Below are 24,143 nucleotides of genomic sequence, written 5' to 3' on the forward strand. Positions count from 1 at the left end.
TGGAAACATGGCCAATGGATGTGCTATTCCTCTCCCACTTTCTTCTCTTCATCATGAGTCCTAGATGTCTCCTGCTGCCCTGTGCCATGGGCTCATCCTGAAGCAAGGCTCGCAGGGCCCTGCTCTCAGCCCCTGGCCCTCTGGCACGGCTGGAAGATGTGTGCTCAAGGGGTGGCTGTTTTGGACTGGCCTTGCTGCTCCTGAGACAACGTCCCTTCCACCATGTGCTGCTTTGTTTCACTCTTTTGACTCATTAAAGTGTTGTTGCATCCTAATATGAGTCTTCTCGTGTTCCTTCCTCCTCTCTTGGGTTGTCCTCCCAAGATGCCCTGGGCAATATGTGATGCTGGGGAGGGTTCTGGGATGTGCTAAGGGAAGGAAGGAGGTCCACCTCATTCCTTGCTTACTGGAGGATTAGGAGCAGGGAAAGGAGGTGTGACTGTCCTTGATAGGTGATGAAGTCTTCCAAAACCCTCCAGCTCTATTGGCCATCAGCCCTAGCTTGGCCTTGATTCTCCCAGGAAATCTTTGCTTAGTCTGCCATGTATTCAAGGGGGCTCTGGGGCAGGACAGACATCCAAGGCAGATGTAACCAACCCTTTGAGATCTTTCTCCAGCCCTGCCATATCCCATCAATGCCCCTTAACCTCCCTATATCCACACCTGAGGCAAGACACTTGAAGAAGATCTCACAGGGGGGAGGAATTGGCATCTCAAGCGCATGCCAAGCAGAGTGTTGCAGGACAGTGGAGTCTTTGGACAGAATGTCTGTTTTGGAGGGGAGGTGGTGCCAGCCTGGGGATCTACTGAGCACCTGTAGGAAATTGTTTCCTTGCTGGCTCTGTTCTGCTTTGCTCTTGGGTGTGAGGGAAAATGCCCTCAAACAATACTGATTTGCTCTGTCATCTTGCAGAATTAGAGTGCTGCTTTCTGTGAGAAGGAAAATATTCCCTAGTATGTAGGATGACTTTTCCTTCAGCAGAGGTTGGGGAATCACAGGGAAACATCTCCAAGCATTTCAAGAGTTGTCTGTAAAAGCTGTATGTAGAGCCCAAGCACTATTGTCCAGCAGAATATGGATAGGAAGAAGCAAGAGCTGTGAAGACACAGAGCACCCTTTAGAGCACCCTGAGGTGTCTGCAAGGTTGAGGAGTGGACAGCTAATACTGTGTGACACTGTGATATAGGAGAACAACATCCATCTATTGGGAGGGCTTGTTCAGGAGCTGGAACAAGCATTTGGGAAGTGCTGAGAGATGTGACAACACAAAACTGGTCCTGCAAAGTCTCCTGCAGGCGAGGTAGATGCCAAAGAGAGTCTAAAAGCATGTCAGAATAGTCTGCCCAAGTGAAAAGACGTCCAAGACAACATGAAAGAGCTTGGAAGCACAGAGAATTAAGGATGTGGCCTCTCCTGGCAAAAGGAGTGTCTGGTCTTTTATCATAGGTCTGGAGAAGAGCAAACTGCATCCATTAGGACAAAGTTTGAAGCCTACCCTTGGAGGGGAAGATGCTGACATCAGCTCAGACGTTGCACTACTCTGCCTGATCTGTGTCCCTGCCATGACGTGGAATATCCCCAGGAAACTTGTGGGCCTCTAATACAGACACTTGAAAGGAGCTGAGTGGTAGAATGGGCATGTCCTGAGCACGGAAATGAAAAGGCAATGTTGCAGGGAACAAAAAAAGGCATCCCCATTTCCTTAATTGGGACGTTTTGCATGCAAGATGAGCGTGTTGGTAAACACATCATATGCAGAAGCAGCGTCTCTGAGCCTGGGGCATCTGCACCAGTATAAAAGGCAGCTCAACTGCAAGCTCTCTCATCCACTCCTCTTGCCTTCTCCTCCTTGGTGAACAAGGTGAGCTGAGATCCCCTCTGCCTCTCCTCTTCTTCCTTGGTCTCCTCTCCCTCCTGCTCTCTGGGTACTCCTCAGTGCTCCACAGCTGATGTCTTTTCCCTGGCTCTCCCTGTGCTCCGGCTGCTCCTCACACGCTGCCCGTGTTTTCCCTGCCCTCTCTTCCAGGTGCACCTCCATCCCGCAGACATGTCCTGCTTCGATCTGTGCCGTCCCTGCGGACCAACCCCCCTGGCCAACAGCTGCAACGAGCCCTGTGTGAGGCAGTGCCAGGACTCCCGCGTGGTCATCCAGCCCTCTCCCGTGGTGGTCACCCTGCCCGGCCCCATCCTCAGCTCCTTCCCGCAGAACACCGCCGTGGGATCCAGCACCTCCGCTGCTGTTGGCAGCATCCTGAGTGAGGAGGGAGTCCCCATCTCCTCCGGGGGCTTTAGCCTCTCTGGCCTGGGTGGCCGCAGCTTTGGAAGGAGGTGCCTGCCCTACTAAATTGTGCGTGGACGGCCCGTGAGCCCCTCAAGCAGGAACCCCAAAGCAGGGGGTGCTGGACTGAGGACGCAGCTGCTGGCCACAGTTTCCCCATGGGATAAGCATCCTTGTGTCCTCCTGCAAAGGAGGCAGGCAAGCAAGGGTGCCCGCCTGTGATGCCTGGAAACATGGCCAATGGATGTGCTCTTCTTCTCCCACTTTCTTCTCTTCATCATGAGTCCTAGATGTCTCCTGCTGCCCTGTGCCATGGGCTCATCCTGAAGCAAGGCTCGCAGGGCCCTGCTCTCAGCCCCTGGCCCTCTGGCACGGCTGGAAGATGTGTGCTCAAGGGGTGTCTGTCTTGGACCGGCCTCGCTGTTCCTGAGACGGCCTCCCTTCCACCATGTGCTGCTTTGTTTCACTCTTTTGACTCATTAAAGTGTTGTTGCATCCTGATCTCAGTCTCCTCGTGTTCCCTCCTCCTCTCTTGGGTTGTCCTCCCAAAATACCGTGGGCAATATGTGATGCTGGGAAGGGTTCTTGGATGTTCTAAGGGAATTAGGTGGACCTCCTTCCTTCCTTGCTTCCTTCCTGAATGACTGGGAGGAGGGAAAGGAGGGGTGTCTGTCCTCTCTAGTTGATGAAGTCTTCCCAAACCCTCCAGCTCTATTGGCCGTCAACCCAAGGTTGTCTGTATTTCTCCCAGGAAATCTTTGCTTAACCTGCCATGTCTCCAAGGTGGTTCTGGGACAAGGCAGAGATCCAAGGCAAATGTAACCCTTTGAGGTCTTTCTCCAGCCCCAACATCTCCCATCAATGCCCGTTAACCTCCCTGCATCCACACCTGAGGCAAGACATTTTAAGAAGATCTCACAAGGATGAGGAATTGGCATCTCAAGCTCATGCCAAGCAGAGTGTTGCAGGACATTGGAGCCTTTGGGCAGAATGTCTGTTTTGGAGGGGAGGTGGTGCCTGCCTGGGAAGCTACTGAGCACCTGTAGGAAATTGCTTCCTTACCTGCTCTGGTCTGCTCTGGTCTTGGGTGTGAGGGAAAGTGCCCTCAAACAATAGTGATTTGTTCTGTTATCTTGAAGATTCAGAATGCTGCTTTCTCTATTAAAAAAAAATATTCCTTAGCAAGTAGGGAGTTTTTTTTTCATCTGGAATCCTTTATTCTGGGACCACCGGGGATTTCGTTTGCTTGCACATGTCCTTGTAGAAATGACTGCTTTCTAAATGTTGGTTGCCGTAGACATTTTTAAGGTCGGCTCACCTTCCTGAATGCAGAATCTGTCTTGGACTAGCGTGATTTGTGCGTTGGGCAGCTCTGGTGACCAGGCACTCTGTCCGCCCTTGGGGATGAGGATATGGTCCAGGGTGTGTGGGAAGCACAGCTGCTGCCTTCAGAGGGGCTGGGATTTCCCTACGGACAGGGTGTCTCCACTTGTGTCCCAGGAAAAAATGTTCAGAGTGTTGGATCTTGCCTTTGTCATGCTTCCCAGGGGAGGCCCTGAGGCTTAAGGCCCTGCAGGCTGCCATTGGTGCAAGTCCAAGACCAAATTCCCTTCAGCAGAGGCTGGGGAATCACAGGGAAACATCTCCAAGCATTTCAATCGTTGTCTGTAAAAGCTGTATGTACAGCCCAAGCACAATCGTCCAGCAGCATATGGGTAGGGAGAAACAAGAGCTGTGAAGACACAAAGCACCCATTAGAGAACCCTGAGGTGTCTGCAAGGTTGAGGAGTGGACAACTAATACTGTGTGACACTGTGATATGGGAGAAAAACATCCATCTATTGGGAGGGCTTGTTCAGGAGCTGGAACAAGCATTTAGGAAATGCTGAGAGATGTGACAACACAAAACTGGTCCTGCAAAGTCTCCTGCAGGAAAAAATGGATGCCAAAGAGAGTCTAAAAGCATGTCAGAATAGTCTGCCCAAGTGAAAAGACGTGTAAGACAACATGAAAGAGCTTGGAAGCACAAAGAATTAAGTATGTGGCCTCTCCTGGCAAAAGGAATGTCTGGTCTTTTATCATAGGTCTGGAGAAGACCTAACTGCATCCATTAGGGCAAAGTTTGAAGCCTACCCTTGGAGGGGAAGATGCTGACATCAGCTCAGGAGGTTGCACTACTCTGCCTGATCTGTGTCCCTGCCATGATGTGTAATATCCCTAGGAAACTTGTGGGCCTCTAATACAGACACTTGAAAGGAGCTGAGTGGTAGAATGGGCATGTCCTGAGCACGGAAATGAAAAGGCAATGTTGCAGGGAACAAAAAAAGGCATCCCCATTTCCTTAATTGGGACGTTTTGCATGCAAGATGAGCGTGTTGGTAAACACATCATATGCAGAAGCAGCGTCTCTGAGCCTGGGGCATCTGCACCAGTATAAAAGGCAGCTCAACTGCAAGCTCTCTCATCCACTCCTCTTGCCTTCTCCTCCTTGGTGAACAAGGTGAGTTGAGATCCCCTCTGCCTCTCCTCTTCTTCCTTGGTCTCCTCTCCCTCCTGCTCTCTGGGTACTCCTCAGTGCTCCACAGCTGATGCCTTTTCCCTGGCTCTCCCTGTGCTCCGGCTGCTCCTCACACGCTGCCCGTGTTTTCCCTGCCCTCTCTTCCAGGTGCACCTCCATCCCGCAGACATGTCCTGCTTCGATCTGTGCCGTCCCTGCGGACCAACCCCCCTGGCCAACAGCTGCAACGAGCCCTGTGTGAGGCAGTGCCAGGACTCCCGCGTGGTCATCCAGCCCTCTCCCGTGGTGGTCACCCTGCCCGGCCCCATCCTCAGCTCCTTCCCGCAGAACACCGCCGTGGGATCCAGCACCTCCGCTGCTGTTGGCAGCATCCTGAGTGAGGAGGGAGTCCCCATCTCCTCCGGGGGCTTTAGCCTCTCTGGCCTGGGTGGCCGCAGCTTTGGAAGGAGGTGCCTGCCCTACTAAATTGTGCGTGGACGGCCCGTGAGCCCCTCAAGCAGGAACCCCAAAGCAGGGGGTGCTGGACTGAGGACGCAGCTGCTGGCCACAGTTTCCCCATGGGATGAGCATCCCTGTGTCCTCCTGCAAAGGAGGCAGGCAAGCAAGGCTGCCCGCCTGTGATGCCTGGAAACATGGCCAATGGATGTGCTCTTCTTCTCCCACTTTCTTCTCTTCATCATGAGTCCTAGATGTCTCCTGCTGCCCTGTGCCATGGGCTCATCCTGAAGCAAGGCTCGCAGGGCCCTGCTCTCAGCCCCTGGCCCTCTGGCACGGCTGGAAGATGTGTGCTCAAGGGGTGTCTGTCTTGGACCGGCCTCGCTGTTCCTGAGACAGCCTCCCTTCCACCATGTGCTACTTTGTTTCACTCTTTTGACTCATTAAAGTGTTGTTGCATCCTAATATGAGTCTCCTCATGTTCCTTCCTCCTCTCTTGGGTTGTCCTCCCAACCTACCCTGGGCAATAAGTGATGCTGGGGAGGGTTCTGGGGTGTTCTAAGGGAATGAGGTGGACCCCCTTCCTTCCTTAACTCCTGGACGATTGGGAGCAGGGGGAGGAAGGGCGACTGTCCTTTATAGGTGGTTAAGTCTTCCCAAACTCTCCAGCTCCCTTGGTCACCAACTCCAGGTTGGCTGTTTCTCCCAGGAAATCCTTCCTTAGACTCCCATGTTTCCAAGGTGGCTCTGTGTCCTACCTCTGCAGGTCCAGCTGTAACCCATCTCTATGCTTGCTAACTCCAGCATCCATATCTGAACCGAGAACCTTTGAGAAAATCTTGTAAGGGATACTAACTGCATCCTCAGCTCTTGATCACACACACAGAGTGTTGCAGAGCACTAGACCCTTTGGGCAGGCCCCGCCTATGAGTAGGTTTGACCGTGGGAGTTCTGGAAGGCAGGAGATAGGTGAATCGATGCATGGGCTTGTGTGTTTGGGGGAAAAGGACAAGTAAAGGGTGCTCAAGACAAAAGGGAGGTATTTCTCTGTTTCCATGAATGACCGCTTCCTCTTTGGAAGGAGGAAGTCTTTCTTTACGATGTATGGATTGCTGCATCCTTGCTCTGGCATCTGAGGCACACAGGAGCTCTCTTGTGCAAGTCCATTTCCTTGGTTTGATTGCTTCCACCTATCATCTTCAGGGAAGGCCTGTGCTCCTTCACAGCTGCCTTCATTTCCCTCCATTAGGAAGGTGACTTGGGTCTGTGTGATAGGGAGGAGGATCTCTACTCCTCTGATGGAGTTCCAGCCTGCTCTGGGCATGTTCTTTGCTAGCCTTTAGGAAGGAGGACATGGCTGAACCTGTGTGAGGAAGTCTGTAGTGCTCCACTCAGCGCTATCATTCTCATCTGTCTCAGCCATCCTTCCTCCTGTCCTGGGAAATGCACTTCCAAGTGTTGTGTCCTCCTCCTGGTATGTTTCCTGGGGCTCACTCGGACTTCTTCTCCCCTCCACCTTGTCACAGAGGTGAGTTCAAGAGCACCCCTGCTTCTAGGGGGGACTTGTGGCGAGGGACTCCGATGAGGTGTGTGGATGTGCTTGGTGTTCAGTCAGTGTGTATGGCCCAAGCTGGAGTTTTGGCATGGGCATGGCAAGGAAGAAGGAAGTAAAAGAAGTCCACAGCATGTGCTGTGGTTGTTGGGGGACACAGGACATGTACAGTACTGACTCACAAAATCATTTGGGAGGGGAATGTCCTTCTTCCTTAAACATGGGCTGTTGGTGGTATGACAGAGGGTAGAAACTGTGAGGAGAGGGGAAACTGCAAAGCAAGCAGAGTATCTTCACCCCAGGAACAAAGCAAGAGCTCACACAGAAGCAGAGGTGCCCTGTCTAGAATGATGATGCTTAAAAGAGTTGCCGTGAACATGGTGCTTGAGAGAGACATTGATGTGGCCTCTCTCACAAATGGAAGTCCAGTCTAGAGCTGCCAGATCACAAGGAGACCATCCCAATTGTTTGAGACCAGGCTTAGAAGAGGGCCCCAGGAGGAAAGAAGCTGACATGGGCTGATGAAGCTGGATGTCTCCTTTCCTTTCCCTTCATCTTCTGCCCATAATTCCATGCAATTCTCCAGGGAAGCCTACAGGTCTTTAATACAGTCACTTGAAAGGAGCTGAGTGGTGGAACAGGCATGTCTTGAGCATGGAAATGAAAAGGCAATGTTGCAGGGAACAAAAACCAGCGTCTCCATTTCCTTAATTGGGATTTTTTAAATGCAAGATGAGAGTGTTGGTAAACAGAAGACATGCACAGAGGGCGTCTCTGAGCCTGGGGCATCTGCACCAGTATAAAAGGCAGCTCAACTGCAAGCTCTCTCATCCACTCCTCTTGCCTTCTCCTCCTTGGTGAACAAGGTGAGCTGAGATCCCCTCTGCCTCTCCTCTTCTTCCTTGGTCTCCTCTCCCTCCTGCTCTCTGGGTACTCCTCAGTGCTCCACAGCTGATGCCTTTTCCCTGGCTCTCCCTGTGCTCCAGCTGCTCCTCACACGCTGCCCGTGTTTTCCCTGCCCTCTCTTCCAGGTGCACCTCCATCCCGCAGACATGTCCTGCTTCGATCTGTGCCGTCCCTGCGGACCAACCCCCCTGGCCAACAGCTGCAACGAGCCCTGTGTGAGGCAGTGCCAGGACTCCCGCGTGGTCATCCAGCCCTCTCCCGTGGTGGTCACCCTGCCCGGCCCCATCCTCAGCTCCTTCCCGCAGAACACCGCCGTGGGATCCAGCACCTCCGCTGCTGTTGGCAGCATCCTGAGTGAGGAGGGAGTCCCCATCTCCTCCGGGGGCTTTAGCCTCTCTGGCCTGGGTGGCCGCAGCTTTGGAAGGAGGTGCCTGCCCTACTAAATTGTGCGTGGATGGCCCGTGAGCCCCTCAAGCAGGAACCCCAAAGCCAGGTGCTGGCCTGAGGACGCAGCTGCTGGCCACAGTTTCCCCATGGGATGAGCATCCTTGTGTCCTCCTGCAAAGGAGGCAGGCAAGCAAGGCTGCCTGCCTGTGATACCTGGAAACATGGCCAATGGATGTGCTCTTCTTCTCCCACTTTCTTCTGTTCATCATGAGTCCTAGATGTCTCCTGCTGCCCTGTGCCATGGGCTCATCCTGAAGCAAGGCTCGCAGGGCCCTGCTCTCAGCTCCTGGCCCTCTGGCATGGCTGGAAGATGTGTGCTCAAGGGGTGTCTGTCTTGGACCGGCCTCGCTGTTCCCGAGACGGCCTCTCTACCACCATGTGCTGCTTTGTTTCACTCTTTTGACTCAATAAAGTGTTGTTGCATCCTAATATGAGTCTTCTCGTGTTCCTTCCTCCTCTCTTGGGTTGTCCTCCCAAGATGCCCTGGGCAATATGTGATGCTGGGGAGGGTTCTGGGATGTGCTAAGGGAAGGAAGGAGGTCCACCTCATTCCTTGCTTACTGGAGGATTAGGAGCAGGGAAAGGAGGTGTGACTGTCCTTGATAGGTGATGAAGTCTTCCAAAACCCTCCAGCTCTATTGGCCATCAGCCCTAGCTTGGCCTTGATTCTCCCAGGAAATCTTTGCTTAGCCTGCCATGTCTTCAAGGTGGCTCTGGGGCAGGACAGACATCCAAGGCAGATGTAACCCTTTGAGATCTTTCTCCAGCCCTGCCATATCCCATCAATGCCCCTTAACCTCCCTGTATCCACACCCGAGGCAAGACACTTGAAGAAGTTCTCACAAGGAGGAGGAATTGGCATTTCAAGCGCATGCCAAGCAGAGTGTTGCAGGACAGTGGAGTCTTTGGGCAGAATGTCTGTTTTGGAGGGGAGGTGGTGCCTGCCTGGGGATCTACTGAGCACCTGTAGGAAATTGTTTCCTTGCTGGCTCTGTTCTGCTTTGCTCTTGGGTGTGAGGGAAAATGCCCTCAAACAATACTGATTTGCTCGGTTATCTTGAAGACATAGAATGCTGCTTTCTGTGAGAAGGAAAATATTCCCTAGTATGTAGGATGATTTTTCCTTCAGCAGAGGTTGGGGAATTATAGGGAAACATCTCCAAGCATTTCAAGAGTTGTCTGTGAAAGCTGTATGTAGAGCCCAAGAACTATTGTCCAGCAGCATATGGGTAGGAAGCAAGAGCTGTGAAGACACAAAGCACCCTTTAGAGTACCCTGAGGTGTCTGCAAGGTTGAGGAGTGGGTAACTAATACTGTGTTACACTGTGATATGGGAGAAGAACATGCATCTATAGGGAGGGCTTGTTCAGGAGACAGAACAAGCATTTAGGAAATTCTGAGAGATGTGACAACACAAAACTCGTCCTGCAAAGTCTCCTGCAGGCGAGGTAGATGCCAAAGAGAGCCTAAAAGCACGTCAGAATGCTCTGCCCAAGTGAAAAAACGTCCAAGACAACATGAAAGAACTTGGAAGCACAGAGAATTAAGGATGTGGCCAGTCCTGGCAAAAGGAATGTCTGGTCTTTTATCACAGGTCTGGAGAAGAGCAAACTGCATCCATTAGGACAAAGTTTGAAGCCTACCCTTGGAGGGGAAGATGCTGACATCAGCTCAGGAGGTTGCACTACTCTGCCTGATCTGTGTCCCTGCCATGATGTGGAATATCCCCAGGAAACTTGTGGGCCTCTAATACAGACACTTGAAAGGAGCTGAGTGGTAGAATGGGCATGTCCTGAGCACGGAAATGAAAAGGCAATGTTGCAGGGAACAAAAAAAGGCATCCCCATTTCGTTAATTGGGACGTTTTGCATGCAAGATGAGCGTGTTGGTAAACACATCATATGCAGAAGCAGCGTCTCTGAGCCTGGGGCATCTGCACCAGTATAAAAGGCAGCTCAACTGCAAGCTCTCTCATCCACTCCTCTTGCCTTCTCCTCCTTGGTGAACAAGGTGAGCTGAGATCCCCTCTGCCTCTCCTCTCCTTCCTTGGTCTCCTCTCCCTCCTGCTCTCTGGGTACTTCTCAGTGCTCCACAGCTGATGTCTTTTCCCTGGCTCTCCCTGTGCTCCGGCTGCTCCTCACACGCTGCCCGTGTTTTCCCTGCCCTCTCTTCCAGGTGCACCTCCATCCCGCAGACATGTCCTGCTTCGATCTGTGCCGTCCCTGCGGACCAACCCCCCTGGCCAACAGCTGCAACGAGCCCTGTGTGAGGCAGTGCCAGGACTCCCGCGTGGTCATCCAGCCCTCTCCCGTGGTGGTCACCCTGCCCGGCCCCATCCTCAGCTCCTTCCCGCAGAACACCGCCGTGGGATCCAGCACCTCCGCTGCTGTTGGCAGCATCCTGAGTGAGGAGGGAGTCCCCATCTCCTCCGGGGGCTTTAGCCTCTCTGGCCTGGGTGGCCGCAGCTTTGGAAGGAGGTGCCTGCCCTACTAAATTGAGCGTGGACGGCCCGTGAGCCCCTCAAGCAGGAACCCCAAAGCCAGGTGCTGGCCTGAGGACGCAGCTGCTGGCCACAGTTTCCCCATGGGATGAGCATCCTTGTGTCCTCCTGCAAAGGAGGCAGGCAAGCAAGGCTGCCCGCCTGTGATGCCTGAAAACATGGCCAATGGATGTGCTCTTCTTCTCCCACTTTCTTCTCTTCATCATGAGTCCTAGATGTCTCCTGCTGCCCTGTGCCATGGGCTCATCCTGAAGCAAGGCTCGCAGGGCCCTGCTCTCAGCCCCTGGCCCTCCGGCACGGGTGGAAGATGTGTGCTCAAGGGGTGTCTGTCTTGGACCGGCGTTGCTGCTCCCGAGACGGCCTCCCTTCCACCATGTGCTGCTTTGTTTCACTCTTTTGACTCATTAAAGTGTTGTTGCATCCTAATATGAGTCTCCTCGTGTTTCCTCCTCCTCTCTTGGGTTATCCTTCTAAGATGCCCTGCGCAATATGTGATTCTGGGGAGGATTCTGGGATGCTCTAAGGGAATGAGGTGGACCTCCTTCCTCCTTTCTTCCCTCCTGGAGGATTGGGAGCAGGGGGAGGAAGGGTGACTGTCTTCTATATGTGATGAAGACTTCCCCACCTCTCCAGCTCTCTTGGCCATCAGCTCCAGATTGGCCGTTTCTTCCAGGAAATCCTTTCTTAGACTCCCATGTTTCCAAGGTGGCTCTGTGTCCTAACTCTGCAGGTCCAGCTGTAACCCATCTCTATGCTTGCTAACTCCAGCACCCATATCTGAACCGAGAACCTTTGAGAAAATCTTGTAAGGGATACTAACTGCATCCTCAGCTCTTGATCACACACACAGAGTGTTGCAGAGCACTAGACCCTTTGGGCAGGCCCCGCCTATGAGTAGGTTTGACCGTGGGAGTTCTGAAAGGCAGGAGATAGGTGAATTGATGCATGGGCTTGTGTGTTTGTGGGGAAAGGACATGTAAAGGGTCCTGAACACAAAAGGGAGGTCTTTCTCTGTTTCCATAAATGACCGCTTCCTCTCTGGAAGGAGGAACTCTTTCTTTCCAATGCATGGATTGCTGCACCCTTGCTCTGGCATCTGAGGCACACAGGTGCTCTCTTGTGCAAGCCCATTTCCTTGGTTTGATTGCTTCCACCTGCCATCTTCAGGGAAGGCCTGTGCTCCTTCACAGCTGCCTTCATTTCCCTCCATTAGGAAGCTGACTTGAGTCTGTGTGATAGGGAGGAGGATCTCCACTCCTCTGATGGAGTTCCAGCCTGCTCTGGGCATGCTCTTTGCCATCCATTAGGAAGGCGGATGTGGTCAACCTGTGTGAGGAAGTCTGTAGTGCTCCACTCAGTGCTATCATTCTCCTCTGTCCCTGCCATCCTTCCTCCCGTCCTGGGAAAAGCACTTCCAAGTGTTGTGTCCTCCTCCTGGTATGTGTCCTGGGGCTCACCTGGACTTCCACTCCCCTCCAGCTTGTCACAGCGGTGAGTCCAAGAGCACTCTTGGTTTTGGGGGTGACTTGTTGTGGCGAGGGACTCCGATGAGGTGTGTGGATGTGCTTGGTGTTCAGTCAGTGTGTATGGCCCAAGCTGGAGTTCTGGCATAGGCATGGCAAGGAAGAAGGAAGTAAAGCAAGTCCACAGCATGTGCTACAGTTGTTGAGGGACACAGGACATGTACAGTACTGACTCACAAAATCATTTGGGAGGGGAATGTCCTTCTTCCTTAAACATGGGATGTTGGTTGTATGAGAGAGGATAGAAACTGTGAGGAGAAGGGAAACTGCAAAGCAAGCAGGCTATCTTCACCCCAGGAACAAAGCAAGAGCTTGCACAGAAGCAGTTGTGCCCTGCCTAGAATGATGAAGCCAAAAAGAGTCGCTGTGACCACGGTGCTTGAGAGGGACATTGATGTGGCCTCTCTCACAAATGGAAGTCCAGTCTAGAGCTGCCAGATCACAAGGAGACCATCCCGATTGTTTGGGACCAGGCTTAGAAGAGGGCCCCAGGAGGAAAGAAGCTGACATAGGCTGATGAAGCTGGATGTCTCCTTTCCTTTCCCTTCATCTTCTGCCCATAATTCCATGCAATTCTCCAGGGAAGCCTACAGGCCTTTAATACAGTCACTTGAAAGGAGCTGAGTGGTGGAACGGGCATGTCTTGAGCATGGAAATGAAAAGGCAATGTTGCAGGGAACAAAAACCAGCGTCTCCATTTCCTTGATTGGGTTTTTTTAAATGCAAGATGGGAGTGTTGGTAAACAGATGACATGCACAGAGGGCGTCTCTGAGCATCTGCACCAGTATAAAAGGCAGCTCAACTGCAAGCTCTCTCATCCACTCCTCTTGCCTTCTCCTCCTTGGTGAACAAGGTGAGCTGAGATCCCCTCTGCCTCTCCTCTCCTTCCTTGGCCTCCTCTCCCTCCTGCTCTCTGGGTTCTCCTCAGTGCTCCACAGCTGATGCCTTTTCCCTGGCTCTCCCTGTGCTCCGGCTGCTCCTCACACGCTGCCCGTGTTTTCCCTGCCCTCTCTTCCAGGTGCACCTCCATCCCGCAGACATGTCCTGCTTCGATCTGTGCCGTCCCTGCGGACCAACCCCCCTGGCCAACAGCTGCAACGAGCCCTGTGTGAGGCAGTGCCAGGACTCCCGCGTGGTCATCCAGCCCTCTCCCGTGGTGGTCACCCTGCCCGGCCCCATCCTCAGCTCCTTCCCGCAGAACACCGCCGTGGGATCCAGCACCTCCGCTGCTGTTGGCAGCATCCTGAGTGAGGAGGGAGTCCCCATCTCCTCCGGGGGCTTTAGCCTCTCTGGCCTGGGTGGCCGCAGCTTTGGAAGGAGGTGCCTGCCCTACTAAATTGTGTGTGGACGGCCCGTGAGCCCCTCAAGCAGGAACCCCAAAGCCAGGTGCTGGCCTGAGGACGCAGCTGCTGGCCACAGTTTCCCCATGGGATGAGCATCCCTGTGTCCTCCTGCAAAGGAGGCAGGCAAGCAAGGCTGCCCGCCTGTGATGCCTGGAAACATGGCCAATGGATGTGCTCTTCTTCTCCCACTTTCTTCTCTTCATCATGAGTCCTAAATGTCTCCTGCTGCCCTGTGCCATGGGCTCATCCTGAAGCAAGGCTCGCAGGGCCCTGCTCTCAGCCCCTGGCCCTCTGGCACGGCTGGAAGATGTGTGCTCAAGGGGTGTCTGTCTTGGATCGGCCTCGCTGTTCCCGAGACGGCCTCCCTACCACCATGTGCTGCTTTGTTTCACTCTTTTGACTCATTAAAGTGTTGTTGCATCCTAATATGAGTCTCCTCATGTTCCTTCCTCCTCTCTTGGGTTGTCCTCCCAAACTCCCCTGGGCAATATGTGATGCTGGGGAGGGTTTTGAGATGTGCTGAGTGAGGTGGACCTCCTTCCTTGCTTGCTTCCTGGAGGATTGGGAGCAGGGGGAGAAAGGGTGACTGTCCTCTGTAGGTGATGTAGACTTCCCAAACTCTCCAGCTCCCTTGATCATCAACTCCAGTTTGACTGTTTCTCCCAGGAAATCTTTGCTTAGCCTGTCATGTCTTCAAGGTGCCTCTAAGGCATGACAGAGATCCCTAACACAGTTATTACCCTATAGGTCTACCTGCCATCCTCCTGCTTCTGCTCTTGCCTTTGCCCGTTCTGTTTCTCTTTAGCTTTCTTAGACAGCTGTACCACCAGTTTCGAGGTTGTGTGTGGCATGTCATACTGTTGTAAGTGCGCTAATTGTATTCTACTGTGTCTATTTAACACTTTATCCAGGAAAAAAGAAGTTATGTAGGATATAGCTTTTATTTCCCAATTCTACCTTTCTGCTGCAGATGGTAAAACCACCAGCTTCATGAAGGGAAGCATCCCTATGTGGATCTGGCGTATAGCTTGGCATTGCATGGCACAGGGATGTGGTGGTTCCTCCTCGAGAAGGTCATGTAGCAGCAGGAAAGTCACCTGCTCCTTTTTCCCTCCATGCAAACATGCACAGTTTGTCTCCGTGCCGCCCATTTCTTTGTATGGTGGAGTGAGCAGCACTTCTTGTGCTGTACCCGGTGTGTGGGGAATGTGTCTGGCCTTTCCGCAGAGCTGCAGCCTGGCCTGCCCTGTTGGAGAGTTGGCCTCCACAAAACCCATGCCCTTTGCTCTGCTGAAAAGCCCTCAAGAAAAATGCCCACCTTGATGTAGGGCCTTCCTGAGGTCATGTTGGAAGTGAGGGGCTGTAAGAGGATGCCCCAAGGAGGGAAGGCAGCATATGCAGCTCTTGATCATCAATCAGAGTGTGGCAGGATGCTGGAGCCTTTTGCAGGCTCTTTCTATGCAAGTCCAAATGTCAGATCACCAAGACCACTTAGGAAACTGCCTCAGGGTGTATTAAGGTGATTAAGGGGAAGTAACATAAGCCCTGATGTCTACTTCCCTCGAGCAGTTTCTTTTTCTGAGTCTCCCAGACCATGTTTGCCTCTGCACAATTTGGGAATCAAAACTCAACATCAGAGTCACACCAACCTGTAGGATTTACTTCTAAGACAGCAAGATGGTGAAGGTAGGTGGAGGAGACGATGTAGCCAGTCCCTGCAGAAGGAGGTCCATGATTTTCTGGCTGTGGATTTAACAAGCAATTATGCCATTCATTGTACCAAGCCTTAAATCAAGGCCCTAGAGGGTAAGAGGCTGACATTGTCTGACAAGACTGGACAGATCCGTGTCATTTGCTGCATCATCTGTCTGCCCTGATGTGTAGTTTCACCAGGAAATGTCTTGACCTCTAATATAGCCACTTGAAAGGACGTGCATGGTGGAATGGGCACGTCTTTAACGTGGAAATGAAAAGGCAATGTTGCAGGGAACAAAAACCTGCGTCTTCATTTCCTTAATTGGGATTTTTTACATGCAAGATGAGAGTGTTGGTAAACAGATGACATGCACAGAGGGCGTCTCTGGGCCCCAAGCATTCGAACTAGTATAAAAGGCAGCCCAACTCCAAGCTCAATCATCCACTCCTCTTGCCTTCTCCTCCTTGGTGAACAAGGTGAGCTGAGATCCCCTCTGCCTCCCCTCTTCTTCCTTGGTCTCCTCTCCCTCCTGCTCTCCGGGTACTCCTCAGTGCTCCACAGATGATGCCTTTTCCCTGGCTCTCCCTGTGCTCCGGCTGCTCCTCACACGCTGCCCGTGTTTTCGCTGCCCTCTCTTCCAGGTGCACCTCCATCCCGCAGACATGTCCTGCTTCGATCTGTGCCGTCCCTGCGGACCAACCCCCCTGGCCAACAGCTGCAACGAGCCCTGTGTGAGGCAGTGCCAGGACTCCCGCGTGGTCATCCAGCCCTCTCCCGTGGTGGTCACCCTGCCCGGCCCCATCCTCAGCTCCTTCCCGCAGAACACCGCCGTGGGATCCAGCACCTCCGCTGCTGTTGGCAGCATCCTGAGTGAGGAGGGAGTCCCCATCTCCTCCGGGGGCTTTAGCCTCTCTGGCCTGGGTGGCCGCAGCTTTGGAAGGAGGTGCCTGCCCTACTAAATTGTGCGTGGACGGCCCGTGAGCCCCTCAAGCAGGAACCCCAAAGCAGGGGGTGCTGGACTGAGGATGCAGCTGCTGGCCACAGTTTCCCCATGGGATGAGCATCCTTGTGTCCTCCTGCAAAGGAGGCAGGCAAGCAAGGCTGCCCGCCTGTGATGCCTGCAAACATGGCCAATGGATGTGCTCTTCTTCTCCCACTTTCTTCTCTTCATCATGAGTCCTAGATGTCTCCTGCTGCCCTGTGCCATGGGCTCATCCTGAAGCAAGGCTCGCAGGGCCCTGCTCTCAGCCCCTGGCCCTCTGGCACGGCTGGAAGATGTGTGCTCAAGGGGTGTCTGTCTTGGACCGGCCTCGCTGTTCCCGAGACGGCCTCCCTTCCACCATGTGCTTGTCTATTTCACTCTTTTGACTCATTAAAGTGTTGTTGCATCCTAATATGAGTCTCCTCGTGTTTCCTCCTCCTCTCTTGGGTTGTCCTCCCAAGATGCCCTGGGCAATATGTGATGCTGGGGAGGGTTCTTGGATGTGCTAAAGGAATGAGGTGGACCCCCTTCCTTTCTTGCTTCCCTCCTGGACGATTGGGAGCAGGGGGACGAAGGGTGACTGTCCTCTATAGTTGATGAAGACTTCCCAAACTCTCCAGCTCCCTTGGCCATCAACTCCAGGTTGGCTCTTTCTCCCAGGAAATCCTTTCTTGTACTCCCATCTTTCCAAGGTGGCTCTCTGTCCTACCTCTGCAGGTCCAGCTGTAACCCATCTCTATGCTTGCTAACTCCAGCACCCATATCTGAACCGAGAACCTTTGAGAAAATCTTGTAAGGGATACTAACTGCATCCTCAGCTCTTGATCACACACACAGAGTGTTGCAGAGCACTAGACCCTTTGGGCAGGGCCTGCCTATGAGTAGGTTTGACCGTGGGAGTTCTGAAAGGCAGGAGATAGGTGAATCGATGCATGGGCTTGTGTGTTTGGGGGAAAAGGACATGTAAAGGGTCCTGAAGACAAAAGGGAGGTCTTTCTCTGTTTCCATAAATGACCGCTTCCTCTTTGGAAGGAGGAAGTCTTTCTTTCCAATGCATGGATTGCTGCACCCTTGGCATGGTATCTGAGGCACACAGGTGCTCTCTTGTGCAAGCCCATTTCCTTGGTTTGATTGCATCCACCTGCCATCTTCAGGGAAGGCCTGTGCACCTTCACAGCTGCCTTCATTTCCCTCCATTAGGAAGCTGACTTGAGTCTGTGTGATAGGGAGGAGGATCTCCACTCCTCTGATGGAGTTCCAGCCTGCTCTGGGCATGCTCTTTCCTAGCCTTTAGGAAGGAGGACATGGCTGAGCCTGTGTGAGGATGTCTGTGGTGCCTCACTCAGCACTGTTATTCCCATCCTTCCTCCTGTCCTGGGAAATGCACTTCCAAGTGTTGTGTCTTCCTCCTGGTATGCGTCCCGAGGCTCACTCGGGCTTCTCCTCCCTTGTCACAGCGGTGAGTCCAAGAGCACCCTTGCTTCTGAGGGGGACTTGGTGTGATGAGCAAGTCCCATGACGTGTGTGGATGTGCTTGGTGTTCAGTCAGTATGTATGGCCCAAGCTGGAGTTGTGGCATGGGTATGGTGAGGAATTAGCAAATATTTGTGTCCTCAGGATTTGCCTTTGTTTATTTTTAGTCGTCCCAACTTAATATAAATGGTTAATACCCTAAGTGTGGAATGGCCACTTTTTTCCTGTAAAAACATGCTGGTTCTGGTATTTTGAGAGCTTAAGGGGTACTGAGAGCGGTGAGAAGACAAAAAAAAAAGAAGGGCATGTTAATTTCTGCAGAGTAGTGCTTTATTTCTGAGGTTTTGAATACCCCTCGAGCATACCTACCCTGCTTGGAATGAAAGCTTGAGTAAACTTGTGTGTTTGTGGGTGGATTGGATATGAATAGTCCCCTTATAGAAAAGGCACTGGAAGGCTTTATGACAGTTTTGGAATGAAATGAAGCCTCCTTTGTTAGGCAAAGGCTTAAAGAAAGCCCTTGAAGCAATATTGGACGGCATCTGCTCATGGGGATGACTGCTCCTTCTCTTTGCCTTCATCTTCTGTCTGCAATTGCATACAATTTCCCCAGGAAACCTTTTGGCCTCTAATACAGTCACTTGAAAGGACTTGTATGATGGAATGGACACGTCTTTAAGGTGGAAATGAAAAGGCAATGTTGCAGGGAACAAAAACCAATGTCCCATTTCCTTAATTGAGGCTTCTTGCATGCCAGATGAGCATGTTGGTAAACAGATGACATGCACAGAGGGTGTCTCTGGGCCCCAGGCATTTGAACGAGTATAAAAGGCAGCCCAACTGCAAGCTCTCTCATCCACTCCTCTTGCCTTCTCCTCCTTGGTGAGCAAGGTGAGCTGAGATCCTCTCTGCTTCTTTCTCTTCTTTTTCCTCTGTCTTCTCTTTGTTCTGTGTGTTTCCATGGAGTTCCTGCCTTGCTGCTTGTTTTCGTATGAGCCTTGCTACTTTGTCTTGCTCCTTTTTCTTGACTCTCAGCCATTGGCAGGGGACTTGGGAGAAGGTCTTGTGCTGCCTTCTCAGGGGAACCGATGGGCCTCATCTCTGAAAACTCTCCTCCTTTTTGTGCATCTTCTCCCTGCTCCACAGCTGATGCCTTTTCCCTGGCTCTCCCTGTGCTCCGGCTGCTCCTCACACGCTGTCCGTGTTTTCCCTGCCCTCTCTTCCAGGTGCACCTCCATCCCGCAGACATGTCCTGCTTCGATCTGTGCCGTCCCTGCGGACCAACCCCCCTGGCCAACAGCTGCAACGAGCCCTGTGTGAGGCAGTGCCAGGACTCCCGCGTGGTCATCCAGCCCTCTCCCGTGGTGGTCACCCTGCCCGGCCCCATCCTCAGCTCCTTCCCGCAGAACACCGCCGTGGGATCCAGCACCTCTGCTGCTGTTGGCAGCATCCTGAGTGAGGAGGGAGTCCCCATCTCCTCCGGGGGCTTTAGTCTCTCTGGCCTGGGTGGCCGCAGCTTTGGAAGGAGGTGCCTGCCCTACTAAATTGTGCGTGGACGGCCCGTGAGCCCCTCAAGCAGGAACCCCAAAGCCAGGTGCTGGACTGAGGACGCAGCTGCTGGCCACAGTTTCCCCATGGGATGAGCATCCTTGTGTCCTCCTGCAAAGGAGGCAGGCAAGCAAGGCTGCCCGCCTGTGATGCCTGGAAACATGGCCAATGGATGTGCTATTCTTTAAATTTCTGCTTTTGATGACTTTCCTTGTATCTGTGATTTTCATTTTTAATTTGTCTTGGTATGTTGCAGTTCTTTTAAGATGTCATTGGTGGGATTTTACTCAGGAATTAACAAAAAGCAGAGTCTTCCTTTACTATCTCTCAGGTTTAATGATATAATTGGCTTCACTCCTTTTTTTTTTTTTTGCAGAATGCATTATAATTTTCTTTGTAATTAAACTAATATGGCATCCTCATTTGAGTCTCACTGTATTTGTTTTTCTCCTCCCCTTTTTTATTTTCAACACCTTTTTGTGAAGTTTTCCATTTTATGGAACAGCTAGGCAAGGTGGAAGGGCTACTTGGTGGAAGCTATCGATCAAACAGACTGCAGGAGTCAGTCCAAATGAAGGAATTGTGTTGTTTACACTGTTCCTGATGAGTTCAAGAGCTTTCCATAAATATTCTACTTCACATCTATGGCCTTATTTTCTTCTTTCAGTTTGAAGGGGCTTTGATTGTGTCATTCATTTGACATCTTTGAAATTCTAACAACTTGAATGTGGCATGTAGAAGTTCTAGAAATAGCATTTACTTGAGAAAGCCTTTTTTTATCCCTTAATCAGATGGGATACCACTCTTTTCAGCTTTAAAACATGACATACTTTCTGAAATATTTGCTGTGGTCTTGACTCACTTTCAAAGATGAAGTGATTGTTCCAATCTCAGCAGCGTAATAAGACATTTGCATGCCTGGACCATTAGTAACTTTTGTGATGGACTTTGAAGTCCTCTGTTCTTCCAGGCCTGAATTCAAGCACAGTAATACTTAGTCTCTAGGTAATTCACATTGGAACACCAGTAATAAAGAGGGAAAATGTACATGAATGAGCAATCTGAAATATTTCCAGATATATCCTTGATACTTGAAGCTTTTCAGGCCTTTCCACAACTTCAGTAAAATAGACTTAGAAGGCAATTTTTGATCAGAGACCTACCTCTGTCTAATATCTATCACTTATCACTTTACCTAGTTGTAGGCACCGTCATTGTTGCCTCAAGCTACCATCTTAAAGAGGTGCTATCCTACCCTAAGTCATGGAACGGCCTGGAAAGCACACATGTCTATATGGTACTCTGACCACAGAATTTGCATGATAGAAGCAATTAATATTTATCCTGATCTCCAAGAAATCATTTGTCTTACTCTGATACAAACCATCAGAACTTTCTGATGACAGTAAGGCATTTTTCTGTGATACAAATGAAAATGACATAAAAAAACATGAGGAGTATAGAAATGAGGTTCAGGAGGATGAACTAACTAGGCCTGTGTGGCCTGTGGCCTTTGTCCGCCAAACTCGTGTATTCGAAGGTGCCTTCATGGTGTTTGTTGTGGAAGTGAAACGTCTTCTCTCCTGTGCCTATGCTGCTAATAATAATTTTAGAAGTGTCTTAGAGCTAAGGCTACATGGAGACACAGAGCATTTGTGCAGGAAATCAAGTCTTTAGTAAATGTGCTATTAATTTGAAAGCTACATTCCCTTTGCAAGTCAAGATCAGAGGAACAGATACACTAAGAACTTCTTCCCAAATTCTCAGTCTGCTTGGGACTACTGAGACATCCTTTCTTTGTGTGAATTAATTAGTTCCCACATAATGCTTTTTTCAGGTTTTTTTTTTTTTGGATAATGAAATTGTTTTGTTTTTGTTTTCCAGTCTAGGTTCATCCTGGCTTTGCATGAGAAGCGTGCTGGGCCTATTAAAAAGCTTTCATCTTCAGAATTTGTGGGTACTTTTGTGGGTAGATTGAGAGTACAATCTAAAAATCATATTCAAGGCACTCTGTGTGCAGTTCCATCCCTGACCCAGTTAAGAGCAATTGCCAGTCTCTAGTCTGGTCTCTGGTGAGATCTCCATGTCTCCTAGATGAGCTCTTTGAGCCAGTACACCCAGTATGGAGCCACGTCACTGTCAGGAGACAGTTCGTGAGTCTTTTTGAAAATGCTAGTGATCTTTGATGAGCTTGTTTGAAAACATGACATCCTGAACCATAGAGAAGCTCTCATATTAATAGAAGAAAGCAGAACAAAAGTGTTGAAAACTTCTGTGGATGTTGTTGCAAGTTTTACAGGCAAGTTAATTCTCGAGGTTGCCCATAAGTACCTGTTGTTACAGAAAAATATGTTTCAAATACAATTTTGCCAAGTGTTTGTGGCCTGAGAGAGTTGTTCAGACCTGGAAAGGAAGTGAAATTTTTTAATGTCAGTTAGTCACTTTAGCTAATGCCACTGAAATACAAAGAGCAGCTGAAACTCTGCAGAAGATGAGTGTGTGCCTTGTTAATGAAAGATATAAAGCATTTTGAAGCTCCACCCAGGGAGCTATTTCTGCTGCTATCAGTATTTGATGAAAGAGTGATTTTTCTTTTTTCTTTTCTTTTTTCTTTTTTTTTTTAAAAAAAACATGGAGATCTGATTCTTTCTTGAAGACTCCGGTGGGATTTCACATGTATGTATGCCTGTGTGTCTTTGCAGGACCCAAAAAAAGAAGCATATATGTTCTTATTGTGCTCAACTGGAGTCACACCTTTATCAATATTGGTGGAGTTTATTAAAGATTTAAAGGTGTACTATCCATAGGAGGAAAAAAAAAATGAATGATAAATCATATATCTTAGGAAACTTCTTAGGACTTCTTCCTAAGCTTCATCTTGGTGAGTAGCACAGGAATAGTTTTGGCCTATAATGCCATAAGATCAGAGAAACTTGTATGATGAAATATGCATGTCTGTCTGAAGACCAGGAAATGAAAACAAAGTAGAGAAGAGTGAGGAAAAGATATTTAATCAGTTGGAAGCGTTTTGCATTAGGGACTACTTGTTTGTAAGTAATTTCAGGCTCAAAGTGTGTCTGTGGTCCTCAGGCCATCAGAGATGCAGTATAAAAGCTACCTCAGCTCAGGATTCTTCCTTCCACTTCTCTTACCCTTTTCTGTTTGGTGGACAAGGTTGGTTCAAATCTCCTTCTTCTTTATGTACTGAATTCTTGCTGTCATAACAATAGGTTGTACCTTTTTTTTTTTTTTCTCTAAGGTGTTCTAGGTGCTGGACTGTAGTGAGGGGAGACTTCTTCCATTAAAAAAAAAAATACTTTTTTTGTTGCTTGAGTTGCAGGTATTTCTGGAGGTCAGCCTTGACCACACAGATCTTTGAAATGTGGATATAAATTTATTCAAATATGAGTATTCAACTGCATTAAGTGACTTAGCAAATTCCAATACTATTAATATTAGAGATTAACAAACTGAATAGCCTGACCTATGTGCTCAGCCATCTTTAAAGGAACAAGTTGCATTTTATATCTTTAGGGACCACTGTCACTACCACTAAATTTTGCAATTTCAGCCGAGTTGATATGAACAGAAAACTGCAGTGTTTATAAGGGATATGAATACATTTGTCTTCAGAGATTTCATCCAGAACTGCATTCCATGCTATTTATTCCATGCTTTCTTCCCATAGAAAGCTTCCTTGGTGTTCCCATTTTGATTATGATGGATCTAATATTGGGCATAGGAGGAAACAGGAAGGTTAACATGAATAAAATGCCAGAAGAAACAACTGATGAACAACGAAACTAGGAAGGACTGAGGTTTTAGAAAACAATTATGTAGAACTACAAGTTTTCAGCCATTCAAAATACTAAACCTAAGGTCACAGATCACTAATCAGGATCTGAGAGCTATTTCAGCTTTCCTCTTCTTATTGAATAGCTCTGAAGTCACTTACCTTCAATATTCGACTCAACGTGACTTATACAGGTCCTTATACTGTGGTGCTTGAATTGGATTAACCCGAGTGTGGTGCGGTGCCTCTGCTGCATGTGTTTCTGGTTCTGTATTTCAGCTTTACCTCCACCCCGCAGACATGTCCTGCTACGAACGCTGCCCTCCCACCCTCTGCGGACCAACCCCCCTGGCCAACAGCTGCAATGAGCCCTGCGTGCGGCAGTGCCAGGACTCAACCGTGGTCATCCAGCCCTCTCCCGTGGTGGTCACCCTGCCCGGCCCCATCCTCAGCTCCTTCCCACAGAACACCACTGTGGGATCCTCAGCATCCGCAGCCGTTGGGAGCGCTCTCAGTACTGGGGGGGTCCCCATCTCCTCTGGTAGCTCCTTGGGATTGGGGAGCTTGGGCTATTCAGGCTTAGGCAGTGGGTACAGCCGGCCCTACCGTCGCTACAACACCTACCGCAGTGGCTTCTATGGGCCATGCTGAAGTTCTGAAGACGATGTGAGAAGGAAGGACCAGAAATACTGAAGCAGGACCTGGATGCAGGACGGAGCTCATGGCCATGGTTTGCAGACAAGGTGTTGGGTGCCCACAACTCCCCCTGCCATTAATGGAGCTATGAGAGCTTGACATCGCTTAAAATCAGGCCCCTCCTCTTGTTATACTACTTTATATTTCTACACAAGGATGTAGCTCTGCTGTGCATCACTGCGTTTGATAGTGCCTGGTTTAGAACTTAAAATTTAGACGGTAGAATGGACTTGATTGTCAAGGCAAAATGCTCCACTGAGAGAAGAGTGCTGTTCGTGGCACATGTCACCATGAGATGTGTCATTCTTGCCAAATTAAAGCCTGCTGCTTTGCACTTTTTATGCTGCTCTTTGGTGTTATTAAAGTTCCCCTTTACTAAATCCCACGTCTTCTCTTATTTTTCTTTCCCTTCTCCTTCCTTTTGTATCTTTGGGAGAAATTCATCACTGTG

The 24,143-nt window shown here is 50.3% G+C and overlaps 8 protein-coding genes across 9 annotated transcripts; all 8 read left to right on the plus strand.

Annotated features, from left to right (window-relative positions):
* Positions 1 to 2,033: 2,033 nt before the first annotated feature.
* Positions 2,034 to 2,345, plus strand: LOC148592218 (feather keratin 1). The gene has a single exon (XM_088535377.1). The coding sequence runs from the start codon at positions 2,049 to 2,051 to the stop codon at positions 2,343 to 2,345; it is 297 nt and encodes a 98-aa protein (XP_088391503.1). The 5' UTR covers positions 2,034 to 2,048.
* A 2,605-nt stretch (positions 2,346 to 4,950) lies between these two features.
* LOC148592219 (feather keratin 1) lies at positions 4,951 to 5,262 on the plus strand. Its single transcript, XM_088535379.1, has one exon. The coding sequence runs from the start codon at positions 4,966 to 4,968 to the stop codon at positions 5,260 to 5,262; it is 297 nt and encodes a 98-aa protein (XP_088391505.1). The 5' UTR covers positions 4,951 to 4,965.
* A 2,559-nt stretch (positions 5,263 to 7,821) lies between these two features.
* On the plus strand, positions 7,822 to 8,133 carry LOC148592220 (feather keratin 1). Its single transcript, XM_088535375.1, has one exon. It carries the CDS (start codon positions 7,837 to 7,839, stop codon positions 8,131 to 8,133), a length of 297 nt encoding a protein of 98 aa, XP_088391501.1. The 5' UTR covers positions 7,822 to 7,836.
* A 2,185-nt stretch (positions 8,134 to 10,318) lies between these two features.
* LOC148592221 (feather keratin 1) lies at positions 10,319 to 10,630 on the plus strand. The gene has a single exon (XM_088535376.1). It carries the CDS (start codon positions 10,334 to 10,336, stop codon positions 10,628 to 10,630), a length of 297 nt encoding a protein of 98 aa, XP_088391502.1. The 5' UTR covers positions 10,319 to 10,333.
* Positions 10,631 to 13,185: 2,555 nt separating this feature from the next.
* LOC104578942 (feather keratin 1) lies at positions 13,186 to 13,497 on the plus strand. The gene has a single exon (XM_010226521.2). The coding sequence runs from the start codon at positions 13,201 to 13,203 to the stop codon at positions 13,495 to 13,497; it is 297 nt and encodes a 98-aa protein (XP_010224823.1). The 5' UTR covers positions 13,186 to 13,200.
* Positions 13,498 to 15,532: 2,035 nt separating this feature from the next.
* Positions 15,533 to 16,159, plus strand: LOC148592222 (feather keratin 1). 2 transcript variants are annotated; one of them, XM_088535372.1, is made up of 2 exons: positions 15,533 to 15,672; positions 15,839 to 16,159. In XM_088535372.1, exons 1-2 carry the CDS (start codon positions 15,568 to 15,570, stop codon positions 16,157 to 16,159), a joined length of 426 nt encoding a protein of 141 aa, XP_088391498.1. In that variant the 5' UTR covers positions 15,533 to 15,567. The 2 variants fall into 2 exon arrangements, with proteins under 2 accessions (XP_088391498.1, XP_088391497.1); XM_088535371.1 differs by lacking the exon at positions 15,533 to 15,672 and having other exon boundaries at positions 15,863 to 16,159.
* A 2,249-nt stretch (positions 16,160 to 18,408) lies between these two features.
* On the plus strand, positions 18,409 to 19,199 carry LOC104578944 (feather keratin 1). Its single transcript, XM_088535382.1, has 2 exons — positions 18,409 to 18,542; positions 18,879 to 19,199. The coding sequence occupies exon 2, from the start codon at positions 18,903 to 18,905 to the stop codon at positions 19,197 to 19,199; it is 297 nt and encodes a 98-aa protein (XP_088391508.1). The 5' UTR covers positions 18,409 to 18,542; positions 18,879 to 18,902.
* A 4,097-nt stretch (positions 19,200 to 23,296) lies between these two features.
* On the plus strand, positions 23,297 to 23,647 carry LOC104578943 (feather keratin 1). The gene has a single exon (XM_010226522.2). It carries the CDS (start codon positions 23,297 to 23,299, stop codon positions 23,645 to 23,647), a length of 351 nt encoding a protein of 116 aa, XP_010224824.2.
* Positions 23,648 to 24,143: the final 496 nt, after the last annotated feature.

Source organism: Tinamus guttatus, unplaced genomic scaffold, assembly GCF_059628265.1.
Source record: "Tinamus guttatus ecotype Peru unplaced genomic scaffold, ASM5962826v1 Tinamus_guttatus_pri_ptg000629l, whole genome shotgun sequence".
NCBI lineage: Eukaryota > Metazoa > Chordata > Aves > Tinamiformes > Tinamidae > Tinamus > Tinamus guttatus.

Bases quoted from the DNA above. Each gene is read 5' to 3' on its own strand.
- LOC148592218 (XM_088535377.1), top strand. From the start codon at position 2,049: ATGTCCTGCTTCGATCTGTGCCGTCCCTGCGGACCAACCCCCCTGGCC.
- LOC148592219 (XM_088535379.1), top strand. From the start codon at position 4,966: ATGTCCTGCTTCGATCTGTGCCGTCCCTGCGGACCAACCCCCCTGGCC.
- LOC148592220 (XM_088535375.1), top strand. From the start codon at position 7,837: ATGTCCTGCTTCGATCTGTGCCGTCCCTGCGGACCAACCCCCCTGGCC.
- LOC148592221 (XM_088535376.1), top strand. From the start codon at position 10,334: ATGTCCTGCTTCGATCTGTGCCGTCCCTGCGGACCAACCCCCCTGGCC.
- LOC104578942 (XM_010226521.2), top strand. From the start codon at position 13,201: ATGTCCTGCTTCGATCTGTGCCGTCCCTGCGGACCAACCCCCCTGGCC.
- LOC148592222 (XM_088535372.1), top strand. From the start codon at position 15,568: ATGCACAGAGGGCGTCTCTGGGCCCCAAGCATTCGAACTAGTATAAAA. The intron at 15,673-15,838 runs CAAGGTGAGCTG...TGCCCTCTCTTC, and splicing joins GCCTTCTCCTCCTTGGTGAA to CAGGTGCACCTCCATCCCGC.
- LOC104578944 (XM_088535382.1), top strand. From the start codon at position 18,903: ATGTCCTGCTTCGATCTGTGCCGTCCCTGCGGACCAACCCCCCTGGCC.
- LOC104578943 (XM_010226522.2), top strand. From the start codon at position 23,297: ATGTCCTGCTACGAACGCTGCCCTCCCACCCTCTGCGGACCAACCCCC.